Source organism: Tachypleus tridentatus, chromosome 2, assembly GCF_004210375.1.
Source record: "Tachypleus tridentatus isolate NWPU-2018 chromosome 2, ASM421037v1, whole genome shotgun sequence".
NCBI classification, from domain to species: domain Eukaryota; kingdom Metazoa; phylum Arthropoda; class Merostomata; order Xiphosura; family Limulidae; genus Tachypleus; species Tachypleus tridentatus.
In genome coordinates this window covers 42,044,752-42,070,156 of record NC_134826.1, presented here as the reverse complement: position 1 = coordinate 42,070,156, position 25,405 = coordinate 42,044,752, and the positions used below count along the sequence as shown (strand labels likewise).

At 31.8% G+C, this 25,405-nt stretch overlaps 1 protein-coding gene across 2 annotated transcripts in view; it reads left to right on the top strand.

The window, feature by feature from the left end:
* Positions 1-2,966: 2,966 nt before the first annotated feature.
* LOC143241886 (kinesin-like protein KIF2A) overlaps positions 2,967-25,405 on the top strand; it is a 55,837-nt gene continuing 33,398 nt past the window's right edge. The window contains exons 1-9 of one of the 2 annotated variants that reach the window (XM_076485199.1): positions 2,967-3,299; positions 3,768-3,862; positions 14,158-14,252; positions 14,530-14,598; positions 17,677-17,710; positions 18,852-19,019; positions 22,582-22,735; positions 23,520-23,623; positions 25,229-25,391. In XM_076485199.1, the coding sequence (XP_076341314.1) occupies positions 3,802-3,862; positions 14,158-14,252; positions 14,530-14,598; positions 17,677-17,710; positions 18,852-19,019; positions 22,582-22,735; positions 23,520-23,623; positions 25,229-25,391 (848 nt within the window). In that variant the 5' untranslated portion in view covers positions 2,967-3,299; positions 3,768-3,801. The remainder of the gene's footprint in view (positions 3,300-3,767; positions 3,863-14,157; positions 14,253-14,529; positions 14,599-17,676; positions 17,711-18,851; positions 19,020-22,581; positions 22,736-23,519; positions 23,624-25,228; positions 25,392-25,405) is intronic. The other variant, XM_076485202.1, reaches the window with a different exon arrangement.

Below are 25,405 nucleotides of genomic sequence, written 5' to 3'. Positions count from 1 at the left end.
CTTCTTCTAGCTAGCATCTAAGTTACAACATTAAAAAACAGCTTATGATGATACACCTTTATTGTTTTTGTGAATATAATATATACACAAAAAATTAAGAGGGAGCGTAAGTGTTTTGACAATATTTGATTTATTTACAAATTTTATGGGATATAATTAGATCACATGTTTTCATCTATGCTCTGCTGCATTAATAAAATTATTTTAAAATAATACGGTGGTAAAATTAACCTACATCTGTCAGAATGGATGGTATTGTTTTTTTATCACAAGGATACCGTATAGGAATCGAGCCCTGGATTTTAGCATTGTCAATCCATAAAATTACCGCTATTACACTAGAGGACGTCACTGTAGGAATTGCCAGATAGGACAACCGTTAATATCGAACCACTACAGTGACTAAATGGGCCGATAATATAAATTATGTAAACCTTTTGCAATAATAAAAAAAAACATTGTGGATTTGAAAGACAAAGCAAAATTAAAGACCTATATTTTCATTCTATTATATAAAAGAATGCTAAATATGTACTATTGCAAACAGACTTTGTAGTAGTTATAATTAGGATTAAACGACTAAGTGATATAATCCAAGGTAATGGAATTTGTGATTAGTTGTTGTTGTTTTCTTAACGCAGCGTACACAACGAGTTATCTGCACTCTCTTTACTGCAAAGTATCGAACTCCGGATTTTAGCGTTGTTAGTCCGCGAACTTACCACTGACACAGTGAGGAATGTTTGTGAGGAAAAAAATTAGTAAAAATATTTAATGTTTTCCTTTTTTTTCCTTGTAGCTTTTTAATAAATGTACTTCTGTTCTGACTTCATATTTCATATATTTCAAGCTCAGTAAAAGTTATGTATTTTACAAACAGACATTTTAATCTCATAAAAATGAAATATCATTAAAAAGATAAAACTTTGAGAGAGTATAGTTTTGTTTGTACATACATGTTTTTTATAGCTTTCTTTCAAATACCTGTATTCATATAGAGCTACACAACAGTAATTTGCACACAGCCATTACTGAGTATAAACTGACAGACTAAACAGAGAGATTAAAAAACAATATGATGCACCGACATCTTTGGAGTGCTCAATTCGAATAGTGGGATTTCACTATCGCTCCTATAACCTACTCACTGCATCACAATAAGAAGCCTAATTTGAGGACAACAAGATGCGAACCTTCGGCCCTTGGATCCACTTTTAGCTTACTGTTAGGCAATGCCTGGATGACCTTCTTATTATAAAACAAAGTTTGATTGTTACCAAATTTTTCGACTAAATCTAAAATTATGGCACATATTGTAAAAATAAGCAATAAAGTCTACAGTATCAATATTATCGGATTATACTAAAATATCTGTATCATACTTATTATCTTTTGAATTTCAAAAAGGACTTGCTGAGCCTCAGTTGTTGACACAGCTTGCCTCAGGTTGGTTAATTATATTTTCTTTCTGACTCTAGTAATGAAATATTTACTTCATAGATTTACATCTACTTTACAAATACAACTAATAAATCAACGTTTTTGTTTTAATAAGTACTTTCATAATTGTTTTGCTCTTTTTTATTTCATTTATTTATTTTTTGCTCATTCACATAACTCTTTTTTTGTATACCGTGAAGTTGTCTCCATTGGCAGCATCTCTTCAACACCGTTGAATTTTTTTAATCCCTAGACTGTGGTTTCAGTCCAGCCTAACTCATTATTTTATCCTGTCAGGATGAAAAAGCAAAAGCTAGAATCATTATTTCCCTTGTGACTTAGTGATAAGCCTCAGGGCTTTTAACGCTAAAAATCGTATTTTCCGTGTTTGTCAGTTTCTTTAATTTATTTTAACCTTCTTAACTTAAGACGAGAGGGAAGGAAGCCAGTCATCACCGCCCACCGTCAACTCATTTACCAAAAAATAGTGAGATTGAACGTTCGTTATAATGCCCCCACGGCTGAAAGAGCGAGCGTATTTGGTGTAATGGAGATTCGAACCCGCAAATCTCAAATTTCGAGTCTATCTCACTAACCACCTGGTCATGCCGAGCTGAATTTTGATTATCACTGTCAACAGAACACAGATAGCCAATTGTTTAGGATTGAGCTTAACAATAAACAACAATGGTGGAAACATTATGGAGATTGCTCGTATACACATATAACGTGGTTAGAAAGGAATTAACTTCTCGTAAAATGAAAATATAATACGATTACAGCTTTTTTTAATACTGATGTTTTGTAATTGCTTTAAATTTAATCATCGGCGTTAAAATCCCAAAAGTTAGTTACAGCATTCTATCCATAAAAAAATGTATTTTTTAATACCGTCAATGGCGTAGAAAGAATAGATTTGAGCAATAACAGTATAATGGGATGTACGATAAAAGGTACTGTATATATATGTTTAATAATATCAAGACAAAATACCATAAAATCATTAAGAAAAACAAGTTAAATGTAAATATAAACATTGTATCTTTATATAAAAAAAAACACTAATTGTGTTATAGTCAAATAAAAACACTGAAGATCTGAAAATGTTGTTATTTAGCAAAGGATGGTGATAATTAGAAATAGAAAAGCCATTTTATAATAAAGGGCTGTAATATGTTGTTCTGAGGCCGATTTTATATTTGTATGTATTAATGTGTTTTGAACGTTTATTACAAAATTTCGTTTTTCACCTGATGAATAGTTGCAAAGTCATCAATATAACATTCTGTTATTTATGTTTTGTAAAATTAATTTTTTACTTTTTAGGTAGACAACTGATAAAACTAATTCTTGGTTGTTCAACGTTGGCATTATAAGCGAAAAATATCAATATTTTAGATAACATTTTGCACTCACCAGTCTTGTTACCAAATAATATTGAACATTTAGAAATTTACAAACAGCCTTGTTAATTGGCCATCTTCTGGCTAAACTGGGAAATTGAACATTGGGTAAAGGGAAATGATACTTTCAGTTGTGTATCCGAGTCGAGCGGGCAGGGGACCTTGATTTGTTGTAGGGAGTATTTGGAAAGTCAGTTTATTAACACTAAAGGAATGAATTTGTACACGTAGTTTATGTACTGTGGAATTTACTTGATGTATTGTAAACAGGTTTGAAATACATGTTTGTTGCTGAAACATCGCAAATGAAAATAAGAAAAACTGGAATATAGTGATACAAGTACAATATGAAGTAGGCAAACAAGCGGATGGTGCAAAGGCGATTTAGCCACTGTATCCAGTGCGACGAGTAATGCCACACTATTAGTGTTGCTGTTAGTACTACTAATAGTACTGGTGCGTAAACTTAATTCAGTTTAACATTTACCTTATTTATTATTGTTTACTTTACTTTAATAGTTTAAGCTCTCAATATGATTATGATTTCATTAGCTATCGTTATTAACTATTGCTTGTTTTATATTTAAATTATTGTTGTGATTTTTATTTTTATTTTCTATATCGTAATTCACATTTATAAGCTGTTCCTCGTTATTTAGAACTTAGAAAAATAGAAACACTCGAGAGCTATATAACGTTAATTATATCCCGATAACTAAATTTTAATTAATTATTTTGATACTGACAGTGACATTATGCTTTTGATTATAAAAACAAATTAACAGGGATGTTTTATAAGTATAATTTATTAAATCAGTGATAACGAATTGAAATCCTTAACGAAATACTCAAACAAACTTTGTGAGTACATTAATAAACCAGACTCTTATAAAGTAAATAACTAATTTGTAATACTGTTAATAGTTCTTTGACTTTGGTGTGGAATTATTCTTTCAAAATGGATGGCGAATTTGGAGCACTGAAAGTTGGAATGAATGTTGATATTCAACGGTCAGATGGTAAGTTGATTTAATGTTAGTATTAGTGAACACAGAGTGGAAGCTAATTAAATGTAAATTATTCATACAAACAAATGTTACATATCTGAAGCATTCAGGCAATTTTACAGTTATTTTATCAGAATAACTTTTCCTATTCATATTAATGACTTTAATGCGTGTGCACTTAGTAAAGTTTCTGGATAACATTAATTAAACTTTTGGTTATTTTTTGCTATATTGAGGTGTTAAAGAATGACTTGGAACAGTTGGCAAGTTGAACAAATTAATTTAAGTAAATACAAAGTAATGAATTTGGATCACACCTTACTGTAGATATGAGCCCAATCAACAACATGGCTATGAAATAATGAATCTTCCATGAAGGTAGATAAGTCACACAAGTTATTAAGATAGTGCTCTGTTGCTTAATAGGATAGCTACATCAAAATATATTTTTGTTACTTATCTGTTATAACAAATCTCTGTGTAGACTCAGCTGGAGTGAAAATGAGTGAAAGCACAGAGAATATGTAATAACATGTTAACTACACTGTATATGCTGTATACATTACTGAAGAGGGCTTTTGCCCATTTACCATGGTTTATCAGGCCAATTGAGGTACAACAGACATAGTGATTGAGGTGCTGTTTATATCATCAGTTTTATAAAAACTGCCATTTATGACATGAACTAGATTAAGAAAGTGAGTTCCAAAATATTATTAATTACATATTTAAGTCATTTACAAATTAGGATTTAGGGTAAACAAGAGTGGATAGTGTTCAGATGAGAACTAATGAAATGACTCCAAGGATTGATGGACATCTCTGTTTATTTCCTTCTGAGAAAAGGGAACCTTACTCAAGTTTACAAAAACATCCAGGAAATTGGTAAATTAAAGTCTTCTAAACGTTTTGTGCTTAATGCAGAGTCCATAACATTAAATTTTTTTTTTTTTTTATACAACAGTGTTTATCTATGGAATGAGTTTCTATTAGCAGCAGTGGAGACCAACATTTTAGGTTAAAAGGAGGAATTACTAAATTTTGGAAAATAAGGAATCTGATTAGTTTGATGGGGTGTGGGGTGTGTTTGTGAAAGGACAGCACTAAAAATCCAGCTTGGCTTCTTTGTCCACATCATATGCTGGGTTCAAAATATTTATTTTTGAATATATCAGAAGATAAGAAATGTAGAGTTCAACTTTTCAGTCTGTGAAAAAGCATGAAGTAAAATTGTATGTTTATATATATATATATATACACCTCAAGCTATATGTTTGTTTACATCTACCAAGAGTCAAAAGTAGTAGTAAAACAGTTGTAGGTGGCCTAATACCTATCCATGTTGTCATAGCATTATTAATAGTGCCTTGAAAAATGCTAATTAAGTCACTAACATGTTTTTAATGATTTAAAACTGCAAGAGACTTTTCTTTAGTTGAGATGTCTTACCTTTAGATACTCATTATAATTAAGGTATTGGAATGGCTTTTCCTACTCAATTTCAGACATGGGATACAATGAAACTTGGGGAGTTAAGCCTCATCCAGAGTTTATCAGAATGGTATTCAGTGGATACCAATTTCTCTATTTTAGAGAAAAAAACCACTTGAAAGGAATTTGCAAAAAAAAAAAAAAAAAAAGTTTATTCATGATGTCAGAAAAATACACAAGTCGGAGATGTTTTGATATAAAACCCTACATCCTAAACACTTTCAAAAGGGTAAACTGCTTTGAGATTCCACTTGTTATATGACTGTATGAACTGTTCCTACCATGTTTTGGATCCAAACCATGATCTTTATTATGAAATGGTCTTGTTCACCCTAAGGCACAAGGTTACCCCTGGAAAAATTGAGTGATATGTGTTTGTAGATAGAATATAATAATTGTAACTTATTTTATGTAGGAGAAATTAAACTTGGTTAAAAATTTGTGTTACTAAATACAAAAAAACTTAAAGGAAAAACTGTATGTTACTTTGCATGTAGGCCTTAGCTCTTTGATAAGTCATAACAGTGAGTGAGATAAGACTAAAATTATTGACATCTTTACTGTGTTTCTTTACCATTTGGTTACAAACCTTTATTACTTTTGTAAAATATGTACCACTTTGTATATATGTGACCATTTTTGTATATTATATGACCGTGATTTTCTGAAGTTAATTAGCATACCCTTGAAAATGGTGACTGGTATTTATTGACAAGTTAGGTAGTTTTCTAATTATTTTTTGCCAGTATATTTATTTTTGTAGGCTTATTAAAAGTTGTTAGCATCCTAGTAGCATACATCTTTTTAATGTCACTACAATTTTGTTCAATGTTATAATCTCTATACTTTTCAGCTTAACAGTTCTATAAGTAAATGGAACTTAAATATTATTTGCTCATGAAACCACTTCCACACATTTAGTGTGACATAAGGAAAAGGGGGCGATATTGGCTTTCAAGCTGTCCATGTGTGTTTACCATCATGAAAAAAAAAACATTTACTTTTCAGGAAATTATTGATTTCTTGTTCAAGCTGTTGTACAAAAAAATATTCCATAAGTTAATCACTGTTTCATTAAAAAACCACCTAAACTAGAGTTTTGCCAGTGTTTACAGATGATACAAGGTGTTTTCTTGCATCTTGTTATCTTTGAATTTAGTATACAGAAATCAGAGGTCTTTTATCCTATCAAAATTCTGGCTAATATATTATGAACTTCAATTATCACCTTATATCTTACATTTCTCAAGAGCAAATAATCCATCTTCATCAGGTAACCCTGTCATCCTTGGATTCATCCAAATAGACTTATCTGAACTGTTTCTAGTAAGTCAGTATCATTTCATAGCTAAAATACAAAATAATACCAATACACAGTATTTTAAAGTGAGGCCAAACCCAAGGTTTGTGTAAATAGTTTGTATGGTTTTGTGAGGAATCAATTTAACATTATCTTTTATGTTGGATGTAGGTGTCTGTTAGCAAATATTCATTTATTCTTATCATTTATTATCACTAGCATAAATCACATAATACATTGAATATATGTTAACAAACACTACTTATCTATAAGCAATCTCCTCTTCTGGGGTATAAAACGTTATTGTAAGTCAAGCTATAACAGTAGTAACTTATGTGGGTCATTTCTTATGAAAGATATGTTAGAGGTCAGTAATATAAAGTGCATGATTTGAATAGTAAAAAAGAAAAGGGAGAAACTTGCTTAATATAATTAAAATTGAATTAATTTTGCTGTCTTTCTGATCAGAAAATCAACAGGAGTATATACACATGCAGGTTGGATGGGCTGCTAATAAAAGTGGACTAATTGTTATGACTAAAGGAGGCTTTGGTTTTTAGTAAAGTTGGGCTATAATACAATTAATTGATATAATTGGTCAATTAAAACTGTAAAATTGATTAATGCCATTGAAAATAATTGACTAATCAAAATTAGTGTTGTTGATTATTATAGTTTTTAATTTTTCTAACTATCCAATATATTGACATTATAATTTTGCATTATTATTTTCAGGTTATTCAAATGTATCCAGTTTAAATCTTTAGAATCACTGCAATAATCAACTTATCAAAATTATGGCTTCTGTTTATTCCAAATGTCCAGTAATTGAAACATAGACTTTATGATTTCTGGTTATTATCATTTTTTTAATTCAAGTAAATAACTCGCACTTTCATCCACCAGGGTGTTACATTTATTTCTGAGTTATGGCAAAGCTGTAGTCAGTCATGCTTGAAGAGCACTTAATGGGGCATATAATTATTTTCATCATTTCTTTGGCTTCATTAATGAAACAAACACCAAAATGAATCTTGGCAAACTCATATTATTCCTTTTTTTTAATATTGAAAATGTGTTATACCTGGGAAGACATAAGTACATAATATCATGCAGTCACATTAGAGTAATTTTATAAGACATTTAAAACTCAGCATTATAAATTTGTAAATTCAAAAACATTTAAAGGAACAAAAAGAGGTTTATTAGCCATCAAGAATGATCATCCCAGCTCCCAGCTTTAACCACCCCTTACTAATCATGTATTCATTCAATCTTTATTTGAAGTCTGTTAACCTTTCTGCCTCTACTAACCTTGAAGGCAGCTCATCCCTAAAGCAGACCATCCTATCTGAAAAGTAATACTGTATAAAATGCACACAACTCTTACACTGCCAAAATTTGAATTTACGTCCCCATGTGTGTCTACCACCAAAAATAAAATTTCAGGAAATTATTGATTTCTTGTTCAAACTGTTGTACAAAAAAAAGCTAATCACTGTTTCATTAGAAAAACCACCAAAACTAGAGTTTTGCCAGTGTTTACAGATGATAGAAGGTGTTTTCTTGCATCTTGTTATCTTTGCTAAACACGAAGTTTGATAGATCTGTATTATTAATACCTTTAATAATCTTAAACACCTCAACCAAATCCTCTCTAACCTTTCTCCTGTCCAGAAAAAAACAAGTTAAGATATTTCAGTCTTTCCTCATAGGACAATCCCATCATCCTAGTGGTTCTTCTCTGTACCTTCTCCAACAGTTTTATGTTGTTCTTCAGGAAGCTCAAAACTGTGTACAGTACTCTAAATGAGGCCTTATAAGTTATCTATACAGGAAACAATAATATCCATTGTTTTGTATTCACTGTTTCTATAGATGTTACTATTAGCCCTGTTGCTAACTACAATACACTGTGTAAATTACTGGAGTAATTTTTCTGTCATAACACTAAGATCTTTTTTTTCAACCCCAGTTTTTAATGTATTTCTGTTTAAATTATAACATTAATTTGAATTGTTAAAATCTGTATGCATCACCTTATATTTCAGATAGTTAAACATCACTGCCATTTATTGGCCCAGTGCATCAAATGATCTAAATCTCCCCATAAGTCTGCAACATAAAACTTGTATTTATCTCTGTAAAACTAAAGAAAATATACTTTAATAAATTCACCATCATATGATTTTCTGAGGTCAGCTCCACACTAATTTCTAAGAGATCCAGTCCCCATTGTAACAGCTTACTTGCCAGTCATATACCTAAATAATTCTTTATTGTTTAACTCTTTCAGCCAATCCTCTTTTATATACAGTCTTTGACTTCCTTTCTAACCAGCTGTCCTGATTTTCTATAATCCTTAAAGTCTTTATTTCCAGTAATTTTAAATTTATTATGTTTATCCCTGACATGATCTCTTAAATCTTTACTAAACCTTTGCCCTTTTTTTTTATATAGAAAATATCTTTGTTCTGTACCATATCAGTTTTTTCTTAAATGCATCCCACGTTATTCAAGATCCCCTCCCAACTCTTTAATCCAATGTACAGGAGACAGATCATGTCTCTTTCCATCAAAATTGGCTTCCCTGAAATTTGGGGCCTGGCACTCAACTCATAATCTGAGGGTCGCAAGTTCGAATCCCCATTACATCAAACAAGCTCACCATTTCAGCTGTAGAGGCATTATAATGTGATGGTCAATCCCACTATTCATTTGTAAAAGAGTAGCCCAAGAGTTGCTAGTGGGTGGTAATGACTAGCTGCCTTCTCTCTAGTCTTACACTGCAAAATTAGAGACCACTAGCGCAGATAGCCCTCATGTAGCTTTGCACAAAATTCAAAAACAAACCAAACCTGAAATTTGAAATCGGGGTAATATTCGTCCTCTGTTCTAGAGGTAGTAAAATCCCAAACCTAATGCTGCAATGGTTGCTTGTAAGAAAATGCTCACCAACCACAACTTTATCATATTCACTGTAGATATAAATATTAAATCTAATATGGGTTACCTCATGTTTTATTACCGTTTGGCATATAATGTGTCCAAAACAATTTACAATTTTTATATTTATTTATCATTAAGTTCCACATTCTTAACTGGTGGTCGAAAGCATGTCTCAGTGATACACATGACATCAAAATCCTCAGTTTCCACACCTGTTTTGAACTCATCAGTTTTATTTCTAATACTCCTAGCATTACAATAGTAACAATTCATCATAGATTTTATAAATATTTATGTTTTATGCCTGTTGTACATGTTTTCCTGTCAATTATATTTGGTATTTAACTAATATCACAGCAATCACCTCTGTCTGACTGTAATAACAAAGATTGGAATTTGTTTTTCAGTAACATGATGTTGTACAACCTCGTATGCTGATGTAAAACTATCTTATAGTTATTTAAACATACAATGCATGCTTGATTTCTTGTAATGGGGGGTCTGCTATGGTCATCTTGGTAATATGAACAAATGATTTTTAAAATGGAAATGATTAATATATGCACTTACTTAAAGGACTGTTTAAATGATCACATTGTGGTGATCAAAAAGCATGGCCATTTTGTTCACAATTCCATTTGTGAATTGTGTTGTGTGATAAGAGAATAGTTAATTAAATGTAATAAATTAATAAGCTTGATGATTGCTCCACCAGTAAATTATGCTTAACATTGAACTCTATGGGACAATGACAGTGTTGTAAAAATATACATGTTTATGTGTTTGTCCTGTGATAATTAAAATTTATAATAGAAAATAAATTGCACAATTTTTAATTATCTTTATTCAAAAATCTAATTTGGAACAAATGAGAATTATATACTTTAAACATTTGTCTTTACAGTTTCCAGTTATTACAAATGTAAATCACCCATCCCTTATCTAGGTAGTAATGTTATACTTTTCTTCAATTCAGAGAGGTTAAAAATCCCAAAGCAAATGGAATATGTTTTTAACATAAATGTTGAAATGTAAAGTGAAAGTTGGGTGTGTACTTTTTCATTGGGTGATATTCGTATTAAAATAAATATTCATATGCTTATACAAACGTTGAAAAATGATTTTTTGGGAACTGCAAGCATTCATACTTCAATGGTAATTTCATTGGTCTACATACTTGTGTATTTAAATAATTTTATAAGCTAGTATCTTTCCCTATGTCTGTACTCAGCTCATAGTTTTAGATACTGAAAACAGTTAGAAGATTATTTGTCACCTAAAATTCTGTCTTTGTTCTTTATTTATTTCAAAGTAATTGCTTTTTGTTATATTTTTGTCTCGTTTTTCAACAACAGTATAAACTACTACATAATCTCTATGAAACGAAATCAGACCAAAACTCGAATTTTTATGTATTTGAAAGGAAATATGTTTTCTTTCACTACATATGATTATGTAACAGAGATTTATCTAAATTTATCGACTTTGCAGGTGGATTTCAAACCTGAAAGCTTAGCTCTTAAATTCTGAATCGATTTTTTAAAATGAAATAATATTTTCTTTTTTTAATTCCCATTTACATTTTCTTAAGTAGTTCAGTTTTATTAAAATAAGGAAATCAAATTGAACTCGGTACTTAAAGTGTAGTGTTAATGTTTTATTCCCATCATGCACTTTGGTACTTGCTTTGTTACAATAAGGAAATCAAACTGTTGTGTTAACAGTCTTAGACTAAAGTAAAATATCATTTTAGCATTGTAAAGCTGTGGCTGGAGACTGAAACATAGCATGTATTTGTAAAAGGAAGGTTTAGTAGTATTGTTTTCTTTATCAGCTCATGCTAAATCAAGTCATAAAAGTAAACAAAAAGTGGAATCCAGAAACAGGTGTCTGCGTGTACATCACATTTATAGATTTGAATAAATATGTATGTGTGTGACATTTGAATTGGGGACAAGGTGCTATAGATCTGTTGCTTGTTCCCTTGACAACAAAACATGCCGAGCAGAGGATGCAGTAGTACTTATGTACATGTACATTGTTGCTTGTACTGTGGTTGTAAAATCACCTACTATACTTTATACAAAATATTGATCATGACTAATTTTTTATTGTGTTAGTATTGCTGCTACTTTGTTAAGGAACTAGTTTATAAGTGCTTATTGTTATCTCCTTTCTACATACTTGTATAGATAGATATATATTGAGAGATTATTATAGTTTACTGACAATACTTTACAATAAAGTCGACTTTAAATTTCATTGTGTGGAGTTACCAGGGGGAAAAATGTTATTTTATTTAAATTATGTTACTTCACAACTATTTCACATCCAGCAAACTTGGTTCATTAGGTTTAATTTTAGCTTGGAACATCACAGGTTAAACCAGATATACAGTTTATAAAGAAACAGGGTGATAGAGTCTATTTGGCTTCTTACTTGTACTAGTTAATGGGTGATTACTAAGTTGAAACATTTATCAATCACCACAAAATTATGCAAAGGGTTCTATAAATTAATAATTCAAACAAGTCCAAGTCTTGATTTCTAAATATTATTCTTACAGAACTGCCTCTAGGGTTAAAGCAAATATTACCAACAAATAATTATATACTAAAAAAGAAACTTCCAAAAGGTAGAATATTCAAGTCTAAGAATTTTGAAAACCTGTTTAATATTCTGTTTAATTCTACATGCATGCTTCAATAAGCTTGTTAGACATTTTCTCTTAGTATTGATTTATTTTTCTTAAATAATTGTTTAATCAAATTAGTCTTCTTATTATGTTTTGGGACTGATTGAGACCAGGACAAAGTCAAAAAATGTGCAAATTTCCTGTCATAACAGTGAAGAAACAGTGGTGTGTGATGAATGTAATTGTGGTTTTGATGTTCTGGATCAAACTTGTGTGGTTTGGACAAATATTTTCAGATCTAGGAGCCAAGTGTGCTTAATGTAATATTAATTTCCCTTCTGTGTTTAAATGTATGAACTGACTGGCTAAATTGAAAGAAAGAAGACAAAGTGGTGCAAAATTGATGAGTTTTATTCCTGAAAAAGCATAAAGATGTGCTGAATCCACTATTGAAACCCTAAAAAAATAGTTTGGTTTGAGACTCGGAGAATACAAAATAGTTCTGGACTTTCAAGTGCTACAGTGAAATTTTTAGTCAACATGGTGACCTGGTACCCAGAATTTGTGAAGACCTGGGTTACAATCAAATAAACTTGAATTATCTTAAGTGTTTATAAAAGGTGGAATAAATGGAGATTTTTTAGATTAATAACTTTAACAAACCAGCAAACACAAGAACAAAATATTTAGTGAAGAAAGATAAATTGGTAAATGTTAAAATTAAAGGAGGGGTTAATTAAGATGTTAAATGGAAATGAAACTGATGACAAAGTTAGGCTAGAAAACTTAGATATAAATCAAAGAAACTTGAAATTAATTTTGATATGAGAAAAATGTTTAAAAAGATGAATTATATTAAAACCTCAAAAAAAAAGTTTATGGGATGAACCCTCAAATAACCAACTTTTTTTTATATACTGTTCCTTACCCGTGAGGTTCACAAGTTGCACCAAATTCAGTAATTATATGCATTTGCTTGGCTCAACACTTAATGTAAAGAATTTATCAGAGTTGCTAGTGTGTAAAATTTGTAGAGGAACCCAGCAGTAATTAATGTAGTTCATGGCCAGGTGATTAAGACACTTGATTCGTAATCTGAGGGTTGTGGGTTTGAATTCCTGTCACACTAAATATGTTTTCCCTTTCAGATGTTGGGGTATTATAATATAACAGTCAATCCCATTATTCATTGGTAAAAGATTAGCCCAAGAGTTAGCAGTGGGTGGAGATGATGACTAGTCGCCTTCCCTCTAGTCTTACACTGTTAAATTAGGGATGGCTAATGCAGATAACCCTTGAATAGCTTTACACGAAATTCAAAACAACCAAAACCAAACTTATTAGGGACCACATAAAAGAGTCGTGTACCCACATGTTCCATGATTATTTTTTAAACTTTTTTATTTTCTAAAGTCAGTGAAATCTAGTATATATTCGCATATGTATACAAGGCTAAAACATTAACCTTGATATAGCATACTTTACATACACCTGACATGAAAAACTTTCATGAGCATACAATTACAGAAGGCCATGTGGTTGGTTAATATCATATCTTGTTCACCAAAACAAACTACCAAAATGTTAAAATTTAATAACATCCATTTTTATCTGAAAAAAGTTTTTAAATAATTCGAACAGACAGCATATTTCACTTGGTCCAATCAATCACTTTAGAGTTGATAACATAAATCGATGTATTAGTCTAGAGACATGAATTGTATAGAAGTAGTGTTGTTTTATTCAGAACTGAAATTATTGTAATTATTGTGGATCAGTATTACATACGGAAAAGTACAACTTTCATTCTGTATTATGAGTATCCATAATCATGAATTTGAATATATTTAAAATAAATTATAACTTTCTTTAGTTGTGTTTACACTAGTGTAATGTAGTTCTGGGTTGTTTATAATCTTGCTTTATGTGTAGGCCGTGTGCATTCAGCTGTTATTAGTGGCTTCAAAGCAAAGACTGGAACAATTACTGTGGAATGGTTTGAAGATGGAGAAACAAAAGGGAAAGAGGTATGCAACTTAAGTATGATGTATGAACACATAACTTCCCCCTTTGTTATGAAAATGTTTTCCACACGTATACTATCATGTTTGATTGTTTTAAGACAAAACTGTAGTGCATGCAGACAAGTATAAATGTAATTATAGTGAGTGCCTGTTCTGTAAAGCAGCTTTCTAAAAATTATATTGTCACATATTAATCTTACTAATATACATGTTTTTAGAATAAGTTTAGAAAACTAAATGGATATGTAGACACGTGTAAATGCCCGATGTTTATTTGTAGGTTGACTACGATACACTTTTAAACCTCAATCCATCATTAGTAGAAGCACCTCGTAATATCAGCAGGAAGGTAAGAAAAAATATGGGTTTTATACAATGTATTTCATTATGATTTGTATTACAAAATATAAGACACACATGTAATTTCACACAACTAACACATACAATGTATTAGTTATGCTGATATTAATGTGTTTCTGGTGTTATAATTTTCATTTGTGAAAGGTTCATGTGATTTACTATAGCCAATAAAGTACATTTAGATCGAAGTGTAAAATGTTTTCATCTTCACACATGATACCTAATCAAAATTATATTTTTATAGAGAACATTTAGTTGTTTACTCCATTTTACTTGGAACTTGGACTATACAATAAATTAGGTGCAAAGATATCCTACTTGTAGTACAGAAATATCTTTTGCTAACTGTTTTTCTTAAATGCTCTCATTGTGATTAAAAATTGTTTACTTTTGATTGGTTATTCTTACTTTTATTGTTTCTTCCATCTGTTTTTCCAGGGTATGCAAATATTTATTTCTTTTTCCACTCCTTCTCTGAGTTAATTTAAGGAAAAACAGTTTAAAAAGCAACAAGTTGGATATCATTGAATCTATTTATAAAAATGCCAACAATACATTAGACTAAATACATTTTCATCATCAATTCTTTGTTAACTAGGGATTGACAATCTGACTTGATGAACTTCTAGGAGTTCTTCTGGATGTGTGCCAGATGTTTTTGTTTTTCTACCTTCATTGTATTTTTTTCTTTTACTACTACCTGATATATTGCTTTAATCTGGTATGTTTATTTTTGTTTTCAAGTGGAAATGATACAGTAGGGTCCAGATTTTTTTTTTTTACCTTTAGTATGTTTTACTTTCATCTTCTACCTTAATATTCTGCTTTAGGCTAATATTTTTCTAGATTGAACAATTACAGGGGTTTTTTCAACCTGCAATTGTCTTGTCTCTCTATATGTGTCTTTCTTTAAGGCTTGTAAATATAAATGTGCTTCAGTGATGTCAAGAAACCCACTTGTAGAGAAATATATATGCAAAAACGGCTCGTTTGGGTTGAGAAAATATTTTACATAAAAGAGCGAACAACGTTTCGACCTTCTTCGGTCATTGTCAGGTTCACAAAGAAAGAAGGAGGTAACTGACCGGAAGCTGACCACATGTTTGGAAGGGGTTGTGTAACTGAGTGTCGGAATGTAGAGGGCAGTGTTAGATGTTTGAATATATAATTTTTATTTATTTTATTATATTAATATAGTTATAAAGGCATTCCTTTATATTGGTTTATTTTGGGTTTAAGTTGTTGTATAAGTGAGGCTTCTTTAATTTTGCATTTGTTTATGTTTGTTTCTTTATTTAGTATTTGAGTGTTTTCTATGGTTATGTTGTGTTTATTTGACTTGCAGTGTTCGAAAACATGTGAAGGTGACTTTTTATGTTCTTTGAATCTGGTTTCCATTTTTCTACTTGTTTCTCCAATATAGAAGTCGTGGCAGTTATCACATTGTATTTTATAAATAATGTTGGTGTGGTGTTTGTCAGTGTAGTTTTTACATAGTATAGACCTCAGTTTTGTGCCCGGTTTTTGAATAAATTTGGTATTAACTGGAATGTCATATTTTGTTACTAGTTTTTGCCAAATGTTGGTTATTTTTCTGCTGATGTCGGGAATATATGGTATGCAGCAGTATATGGTTTCGTGATTTTTTTGATTCGTGAGATATATTTACTTTTGTTGGTTGATTTTGCTTTCTGTCTAGGTGTGTGCGTATAATGTTTTCTACGGTCTGTGGAGGAAACTTATTGACGTTGATGAAGTATTGTTTTATTTTGTGTAATTCATCGTTAATTTTATCTGGTGAGCATAGTTTTGTGGCTGTGTTTATTTGGGTTCTTAGTATGTTAAGTTTTTGTTTCATGTGCTGAGTCCTAAGGAATGTATATGTATATGTATGGGTGATTTTTCGGTGGATTTCTGTTTTGAATTGTGTGTTGGTTCTTGTAATTTTGAGGTTAAGAAATGATATTTGATTGCTTTCTTCCTGTTCACATGTGAAGTTAATGTTGGGATGTAGAGTTAATGTGATTGAAAAAATTAAGTATGTGTTCTGTAGATCTGAATCCCACAACCGTGTCATTTACATATCCGTACCAGTATAGTGGTGGATGTAATGCTGTGTTAATTGCTTGTGTTTCAACTTGTGTCATAAAACTATTGGCTAGAACTGGTGATACTGGGTTGCCCATGCTTAGGCCATTTGTTTGTATATAGTTGTGGTTGTTAAACATGAAGTTTGTCTTTATCGTGGTGAATTCTATGAGGGTTGCTAATTGGTTGCTGGGAATGTCTATAGTTGGGTTAGGGTCTTGGATATAGAGTTCTGAAGCCTGCAAGATAGCCTTATATAGCCTATTCTGTTATAATATATATCCACCTTTTTTCTACTATGAAGTTCTTTTAGCATTCATAATTTCTAGTCAAAGGTATGGATGTTCATGTTAAATCAGACTTACATTTCAGGGTATGTTTCTAAGGAAAAACTTGTTTGTATTTTGGTTACAAATACATATAGTTTTAACACAAATTGTTTTTATGTTTTACTGTATTGAAATACTTCAAGTCAACCAGTAATCTATGCTGGAATGACATATTCTTTCAGGGCTGAAATTAATACTCTTAATATGATAAAGGGCATGATTTCTTTTTTCAGTGTTATTTTATCATTTTTTTAGGAAAATGGCATCTCCTTTCAGTGCTAAAACAACAGTAAATTCTCAATTTCAAGTATTGGTTTTCTCTTTTTCAAATGAGCAGACATTCCATTAAAGACTTGTGTATATTTGTGTAAACGCTAACATTATTTTGACTAACAGCTTTTGCACATTTATGTAGCAGAGATGAAACACTATCAAATACTGATACCAGATTTTGTATGTGGTATGAAAAATTTATTTAGTGCCTTTCACTGAATAAAAAATGCTTATCAAAAGAAAAAAAAAAGTTAGTTTTTCATTTGCTAAAATAAAAATTCTAGCTGTTTGAAATGTTTTCGTATAGTTATTCTTACTTTGAAAGTAAGAATTTGTAATGTTTGGTACTTAAAGTTGTTTACTTAATTTTTTTTCAGCTGCCTCCTAGACCTCAAACTTTGCAGAACAAAGGTAAATAGTACATGTATTTACTGCATGTATGTACGATGTAAGTACCATCATATAGATTTAAAACTGATATCAGGATTATGATCCATTTTGTATGATCTCATAGTTATATAAGAAACACAAAAAGAAATAACAAATTCTTGGCAACTTAGCTTTTCTGGTTTTCACATGCCTATTCAGTTACATGAGAGTTTTATATAGAATTACAAGTGTATTTTCTCAACCAGTAATTATACAACTGGTGGTGATTAATAATGATGCATGCAATTCAAAATATTAATTGTCTTTTGTGATAAGACTGGTGTCAGTAATTTACCATTTTGACTAACATTTTTAGAACGTTAATTAATTTGCAAATATTTGTGAAATACAAGGTTTATTTTTAATGTGGTTGTTGATTTTAACACACTGATATTAACTTTTGATCAGAGCATGCATGGTTACTTTGTGCAAAAACAAAAGTCAACCTGGTAATGAGTATAACATTGTTATTCTAAATGTAGGTTGAAACTTGTTTTCCTAGCGAACTGTACTTGAAATATGTTTTCATAACATTTTTCCAAACCATTTACTTTGAAATTTAAATTTCTGTAATAAAGACATGGGTGAGGCTTACTTAAATGGTCTATTTTATTTTTGTAGTTTTATAATATATTTTGCTACTGTCATTTGAAATCAGTTTTATAATTTCTGATGCTCAAAGAATTCTGAAAAGAGGCATATATACGTATAAATATGTGTGCGTGTAGACACACATATGCACACACTTTAACCACTTAGCTACAGAACCTGCCATGTGGTATGATTGTATATTGACAAGCAGTTGTGGAACGCACTATATGGTTTGTTTTAATTTCTTTCGAGCAACATCCTGTGGAAACCCAACTGATTACTAAATTTTGATTGGTTGATAATTAATGTCATAAAACTCTGCAGCCAAGGTGTTAAACTACTGGTGCTTTTGTATGAAGTAACAGAAAAAGGAATATGTAGTTTTCATTTTTTTAATTTTTATTGTTCTAATGATAGCTACTTTGTGTACATTATAAACTTATGTTCATAATATGCTAGTATTGTATCATGAAAAGTGTTATATGGAATCTCAATTTGACTGTTACAATCATATGTAATCTTATTTTTACAGGATCCTCCTTCAACAATTCAAAAAGCCCCACTCAGAATGGGTATTCAGATAACAATCACACAACTTTGCCTCCACTCAACAACAATTCAGTTGTGTCAGCCTCACCTACAATAAGTCCTCCAGCTGCACCACTTCAACCAGTAGCCAAGAGTGGTACACTGACAGCTTGTATGTTACATTCACAAGACTAAAATACCCTGCTTCTTGACATAGATTTAGACCAACTTCCCATTTTCTAATTAAAAAACGAAATCAAAATGTAGTTTTTCATGGTGAAAATGCTAATTGAACTTTGTTTGTTTTTAAGTTAATTTTTCTTAGGTGGAAATTATTCATTCTCATCTTTAAGTGAAGTGTAAATACTGGTAATGTCGTATACATTGTGTTGATAATTTAGAGATTAAAATTATAGTAATAATTTATAAAACCACAGAATTAAAACAGTGGTTGATTAACTATTGTGCAAATAACATTAAACATACTTGACACAAAACATACAACACCTTTCATGTGTTATTTACTTTAAGTTGAAGATTGCAAATTTTATGCTAATTCAGTTTCAGTTAATCAACAAGTTAAATAAGGGATGAAAATATTGTCAAACAGAGCTATGTATTGCAGTTCTTTTCTATATAGTTGGTGGTATGTTTGTGAAATACTAACAAAGCTATGTGTATGACCTATCTGTTATATTACAAAATGAAAAATCTTCCAAATGCCTTTAATGTGATCATTGTTATTGTTTTTTATTACATAACATGAAATTACATCCTTGAGATGCCTCAAGTTTTCTAGCAATTACATATTGTATAGTTCACACATAAATCCACAGCTTCTCAAACATTCAGTACTTTACTTCTGTAGCTGTATGTTCCTGTTTAGGCATGATAAACTTAAAAAAAAAGGAATGACAGAACGTTGATTCGTACAAACATTCCCCTCTCCTCATTATCTTTGAGAAAGTGAGAACATAAATATCAACGAAGCTGCAAGGGGAAAGTAGGTCTAAAAATGTTGTATAAGCATTTTTGAAGTTTTACTAAAGAATGAATCAGATATGTTCAAGAACAAGTTATTCTACCATAAAATCATAATCTATTTTTAATGGCTTTGAACATTGTGTAATTCCCCAAAACAAGTTTTCTGCTTAGAGAATGAGCATTGCTGGTGCTATCAGTGTGTTGTAGCCCCTTTACTCTACCAGCAGTGTTTAGAGAATGAGCATTGCTGGTGCTATCAGTGTGTTGTAGCTTCTTAACTCTACCAGCAGTGTTTAGAGAATGAGCATTGCTGGTGCTATCAGTGTGTTGTAGCTTCTTAACTCTACCAGCAGTGTTTAGAGAATGAGCATTGCTGGTGCTATCAGTGTGTTGTAGCTTCTTAACTCTACCAGCAGTGTTTAGAGAATGAGCATTGCTGGTGCTATCAGTGTGTTGTAACCCCTTTACTCTACCAGCAGTGTTTAGAGAATGAGCATTGCTGGTGCTATCAGTGTGTTGTAGCTTCTTAACTCTACCAGCAGTGTTTAGAGAATGAGCATTGCTGGTGCTATCAGTGTGTTGTAACCCCTTTACTCTACCAGCAGTGTTTAGAGAATGAGCATTACTGGTGCTATCAGTGTGTTGTAACCCCTTTACTCTACCAGCAGTGTTTAGAGAATAAGCACTGCTGGTGCTATCAGTGTGTTGTAACCCCTTTACTCTACCAGCAGTGTTTAGAGAATAAGCACTGCTGGTGCTATCAGTGTGTTGTAACCCCTTTACTCTACCAGCAGTGTTTAGAGAATGAGCATTGCTGGTGCTATCAGTGTGTTGTAACCCCTTTACTCTACCAGCAGTGTTTAGAGAATAAGCACTGCTGGTGCTATCAGTGTGTTGTAACCCCTTTACTCTACCAGCAGTGTTTAGAGAATGAGCATTGCTGGTGCTATCAGTGTGTTGTAACCCCTTTACTCTACCAGCAGTGTTTAGAGAATGAGCATTGCTGGTGCTATCAGTGTGTTGTAACCCCTTTACTCTACCAGCAGTGTTTAGAGAATGAGCACTGCTGGTGCTATCAGTGTGTTGTAACCCCTTTACTCTACCAGCAGTGTTTAGAGAATAAGCACTGCTGGTGCTATCAGTGTGTTGTAACCCCTTTACTCTACCAGCAGTGTTTAGAGAATGAGCACTGCTGGTGCTATCAGTGTGTTGTAACCCCTTTACTCTACCAGCAGTGTTTAGAGAATGAGCACTTGCTGGTGCTATCAGTGTGTTGTAACCCCTTTACTCTACCAGCAGTGTTTAGAGAATGAGCATTGCTGGTGCTATCAGTGTGTTGTAACCCCTTTACTCTACCAGCAGTGTTTAGAGAATAAGCATTGCTGGTGCTATCAGTGTGGTGTAACCCCTTTACTCTACCAGCAGTGTTTAGAGAATGAGCATTGCTGGTGCTATCAGTGTGTTGTAACCCCTTTACTCTACCAGCAGTGTTTAGAGAATGAGCATTGCTGGTGCTATCAGTGTGTTGTAACCCCTTTACTCTACCAGCAGTGTTTAGAGAATGAGCATTGCTGGTGCTATCAGTGTGTTGTAACCCCTTTACTCTACCAGCAGTGTTTAGAGAATAAGCACTGCTGGTGCTATCAGTGTGTTGTAACCCCTTTACTCTACCAGCAGTGTTTAGAGAATAAGCACTGCTGGTGCTATCAGTGTGTTGTAACCCCTTTACTCTACCAGCAGTGTTTAGAGAATAAGCACTGCTGGTGCTATCAGTGTGTTGTAACCCCTTTACTCTACCAGCAGTGTTTAGAGAATAAGCACTGCTGGTGCTATCAGTGTGTTGTAACCCCTTTACTCTACCAGCAGTGTTTAGAGAATAAGCACTGCTGGTGCTATCAGTGTGTTGTAACCCCTTTACTCTACCAGCAGTGTTTAGAGAATAAGCACTGCTGGTGCTATCAGTGTGTTGTAACCCCTTTACTCTACCAGCAGTGTTCAGAGAATGAGCATTGCTGGTGCTATCAGTGTGTTGTAACCCCTTTACTCTACCAGCAGTGTTTAGAGAATGAGCATTGCTGGTGCTATCAGTGTGTTGTAACCCCTTTACTCTACCAGCAGTGTTTAGAGAATAAGCATTGCTGGTGCTATCAGTGTGTTGTAACCCCTTTACTCTACCAGCAGTGTTCAGAGAATGAGCATTGCTGGTGCTATCAGTGTGTTGTAACCCCTTTACTCTACCAGCAGTGTTTAGAAAATGAGCATTGCTGGTGCTATCAGTGTGTTGTAACCCCTTTACTCTACCAGCAGTGTTTAGAGAATGAGCACTACTGGTGCTATCAGTGTGTTGTAACCCCTTTACTCTACCAGCAGTGTTTAGAGAATGAGCACTACTGGTGCTATCAGTGTGTTGTAACCCCTTTACTCTACCAGCAGTGTTTAGAGAATGAGCACTACTGGTGCTATCAGTGTGTTGTAACCCCTTTACTCTACCAGCAGTGTTTAGAGAATGAGCACTACTGGTGCTATCAGTGTGTTGTAACCCCTTTACTCTACCAGCAGTGTTCAGAGAATGAGCACTGCTGGTGCAGTAAATGGGTTACAACATATTGACAGCACTAGCAAATTCCAAGATATTTTAGGAAAGTCAGTCACTTGTAACATATGACTAATACTGTAGTATAATCCTTACTTAAATTTGTATAAAGATTACAGTATACAGTTTTGTAAATAAGTGATCATTTTATATTTAGCTAGAAGACGATCCAACGTAGTGAAAGAAGTGGACAAGATCAAGAAACAGAGAGAAGAAAGAAGAGCTCGGCAAGCTGAACAGAAAGCAGAGAAATACGAGTCAATGGGACAGGACCGTACACATCCTAACTGGGAATTTATACGAATGATCAGGTAAACTATAGTTAAATTTGTAGCTACACATAACTGTATTCATACTTCCATCTTCTGGCTTTACACATTTAAAACTAATAATGTTCCACCAACAATATTTGTGAGTTCTTATTAATGTAGTGTGTCTCCTTTTTAGCCCAAAGTTCTTATTAGTGGTAATTGTAATTTCAAGAGGTCAGCAGTAAAACATTTTAATAGACAAAATAGGCTTGTAATTTCAGGACAAATTAGTAGCTGTTGAGAGAGAGATGTATAATCAGTGAAATGCTGGTTATTGAAATTTTCAGAACTAACACTTTAGGTATTGAACTGCTAAGTACAACTTTGATGACTTAGCAGTTTTAAACAATGAAGGAAATAAACCAAGCTTTTATTAAGGTTTCTTTTTTCCAGTACCATGATTTATAAAGAAAATTTTAACATGTGAGTGACAAGTCTTAAAACATACCAAAACTTCTTTGTTTTAAAGATCAAAATTTATTTAAATCCAATATATTTAATAAAATAAATGAATATTATTAAAAGTGAAGGAATAGATTATGAAGATAAATTAATCAGAGAGACAGTGAATATCAGCTGATTGCATGGCCAGTGCCATTTGCCATAATAAGTAATAACAGAATTTGAATGCAGGAGTATTTATATCATTATAAAAGTTAAAGGACTAGTATTTGGTCCATAATAGTGGAAGACATGTCAGACTTGACAGGGGCTCTAATAAGTCTGTGATAAAACACTTTTACAGGCAAAATTGTGATTAATTGTTATTCTTCGTTTCCTGTAGGGAATACAGAGCTCAATTGGAATTTACGCCAATTACTTCTGATGACCCAGTATATAACCAACTGATTTGTGTGGCTGTTAGGAAGAGGCCTTTAAATAAAAAAGGTATTTTTCTTATTTGTTTCTGTGTTATGAATAAATGTGTTATGTTATTTAAACATAACTTAGGGAATCTGTACCACATCTTTAAAAAATGTAATTTTTGTTATGTAACTTCTGTTATACACAAATGTTTATGAATAGTGTGTGTATATATATATTCTGATTGCTTATTTTGTAGAGTTTTGTCTCTGTTAGTAAAAGTTTATGTTAAAGAGCATAGGTATGTGGTTAAAGTTATTAATGATAAACAGTGTATTGTTCAGTTTTTAATAATTAACAGTGCATTGTTCAGTTGTTAATAATCAACAGTGCATTGTTCAGTTGTTAATAATCAAGAGTGTATAGTTCATCTGTTAATAATCAGTGTGTATTGTTTATACTATTATTTATACACAGCTGTGTTCTGGTAATTTTAGATAATTTTGATTAACTGGACACTTTCTAATATTGTTCTAAGGAAAATATTTTTACTTCCACCTTTTTAGTTTTCTATCTAAAATCATTTCTGATGATAATTTGTAAAGAGCAATAAATATGTATGTGCAATACTTTAAAAAATGTTTAATATATGTGTGTATGTGTGTCTTGAATTATCAATTAGATATCACACATTTAAACAATCTACAAATAAAGCAGTGTTATAAGTATATATAGAACTGTACTGAAATAGATTGTGTATATCATTTATATACTGAATAATGGCTATTTTAGAAACTTAATACTTTTAGCCATCTGTGCAATTTTTTGCCACAACTTTTTCTTTAGATTTTAATAAGAAATACTATTTTTTAAGATAGTGTGTAATAACCAGTAGTAAAAATGTCACTTGCTTTCTGTGAAATATAATATAAAAGAGTGTTTAGAAAAACAACAACAACAGGATTCTATTTCCTTTACATTGATCAACCAAACCAGGTTATGTAGGTAATAAAACATCTCTTCCCAACATAGGTCCTGTAAAGTACAATGTGTTTCCCCTATTGTTTAGGAAGGGTTTCACTATATTAGTTCTTTAAAATACAGCTATTGTGTTGTGAATCCAGTTGTGTGCAGATGTTTGTAAATTGGCATTTGCTGGTTCCATCTTATATTTGTACTGTAGGCTTCATGTCATGGAAATACATGACACATAATACTGTCAGCTGAAAGAAGATAGATACTTATTGCTTGTATCTAGTCTATAGGAAGAAAATTTCCATTTCTGTGTGTTCACAGCAACTTGAATTTCTTAAATATCTTTGCTTGGAATGATAAAAAATTTCAAATTTTTAAAGTCGGTTCCTAAATATATTTTGAAGGATAAAATAATTTTTTTTATTATTCAGCAGAAGATCTCAGTGACATTATACAATAGATTAGAGTTTCCTTTAGTTTTTTTTTACATTAGATTAGTTTTTCCCATATTTACATGAAGATTATTGATTTATTGTAGTTGCTTGTGGTCTATAAAAATCAAGTATGACTTAGCACCTATAACATCTGGTCACGATCATGAACGTAATTATTTTGTTTATATTTATTAATACTTTGAATATAAAAGCTTTTTATCTCAACTTTGTGTGAGGTATTGAGATCAACAAAAGGAGATTGTATTGTTTTATTGTACAGAAATAGGAAAGAGAGAAGTGGATGTAATTACTGTCCCTAACAAGGAGCTCATTGCTGTGCATGAACCTAAATTAAAGGTGGATCTCACAAAATATTTGGAAAATCAACAATTTCGCTTTGACTATGCTTTTGATGAGAATTCAGATAATGAAATAGTGTACAGGTGTGTACATTTTT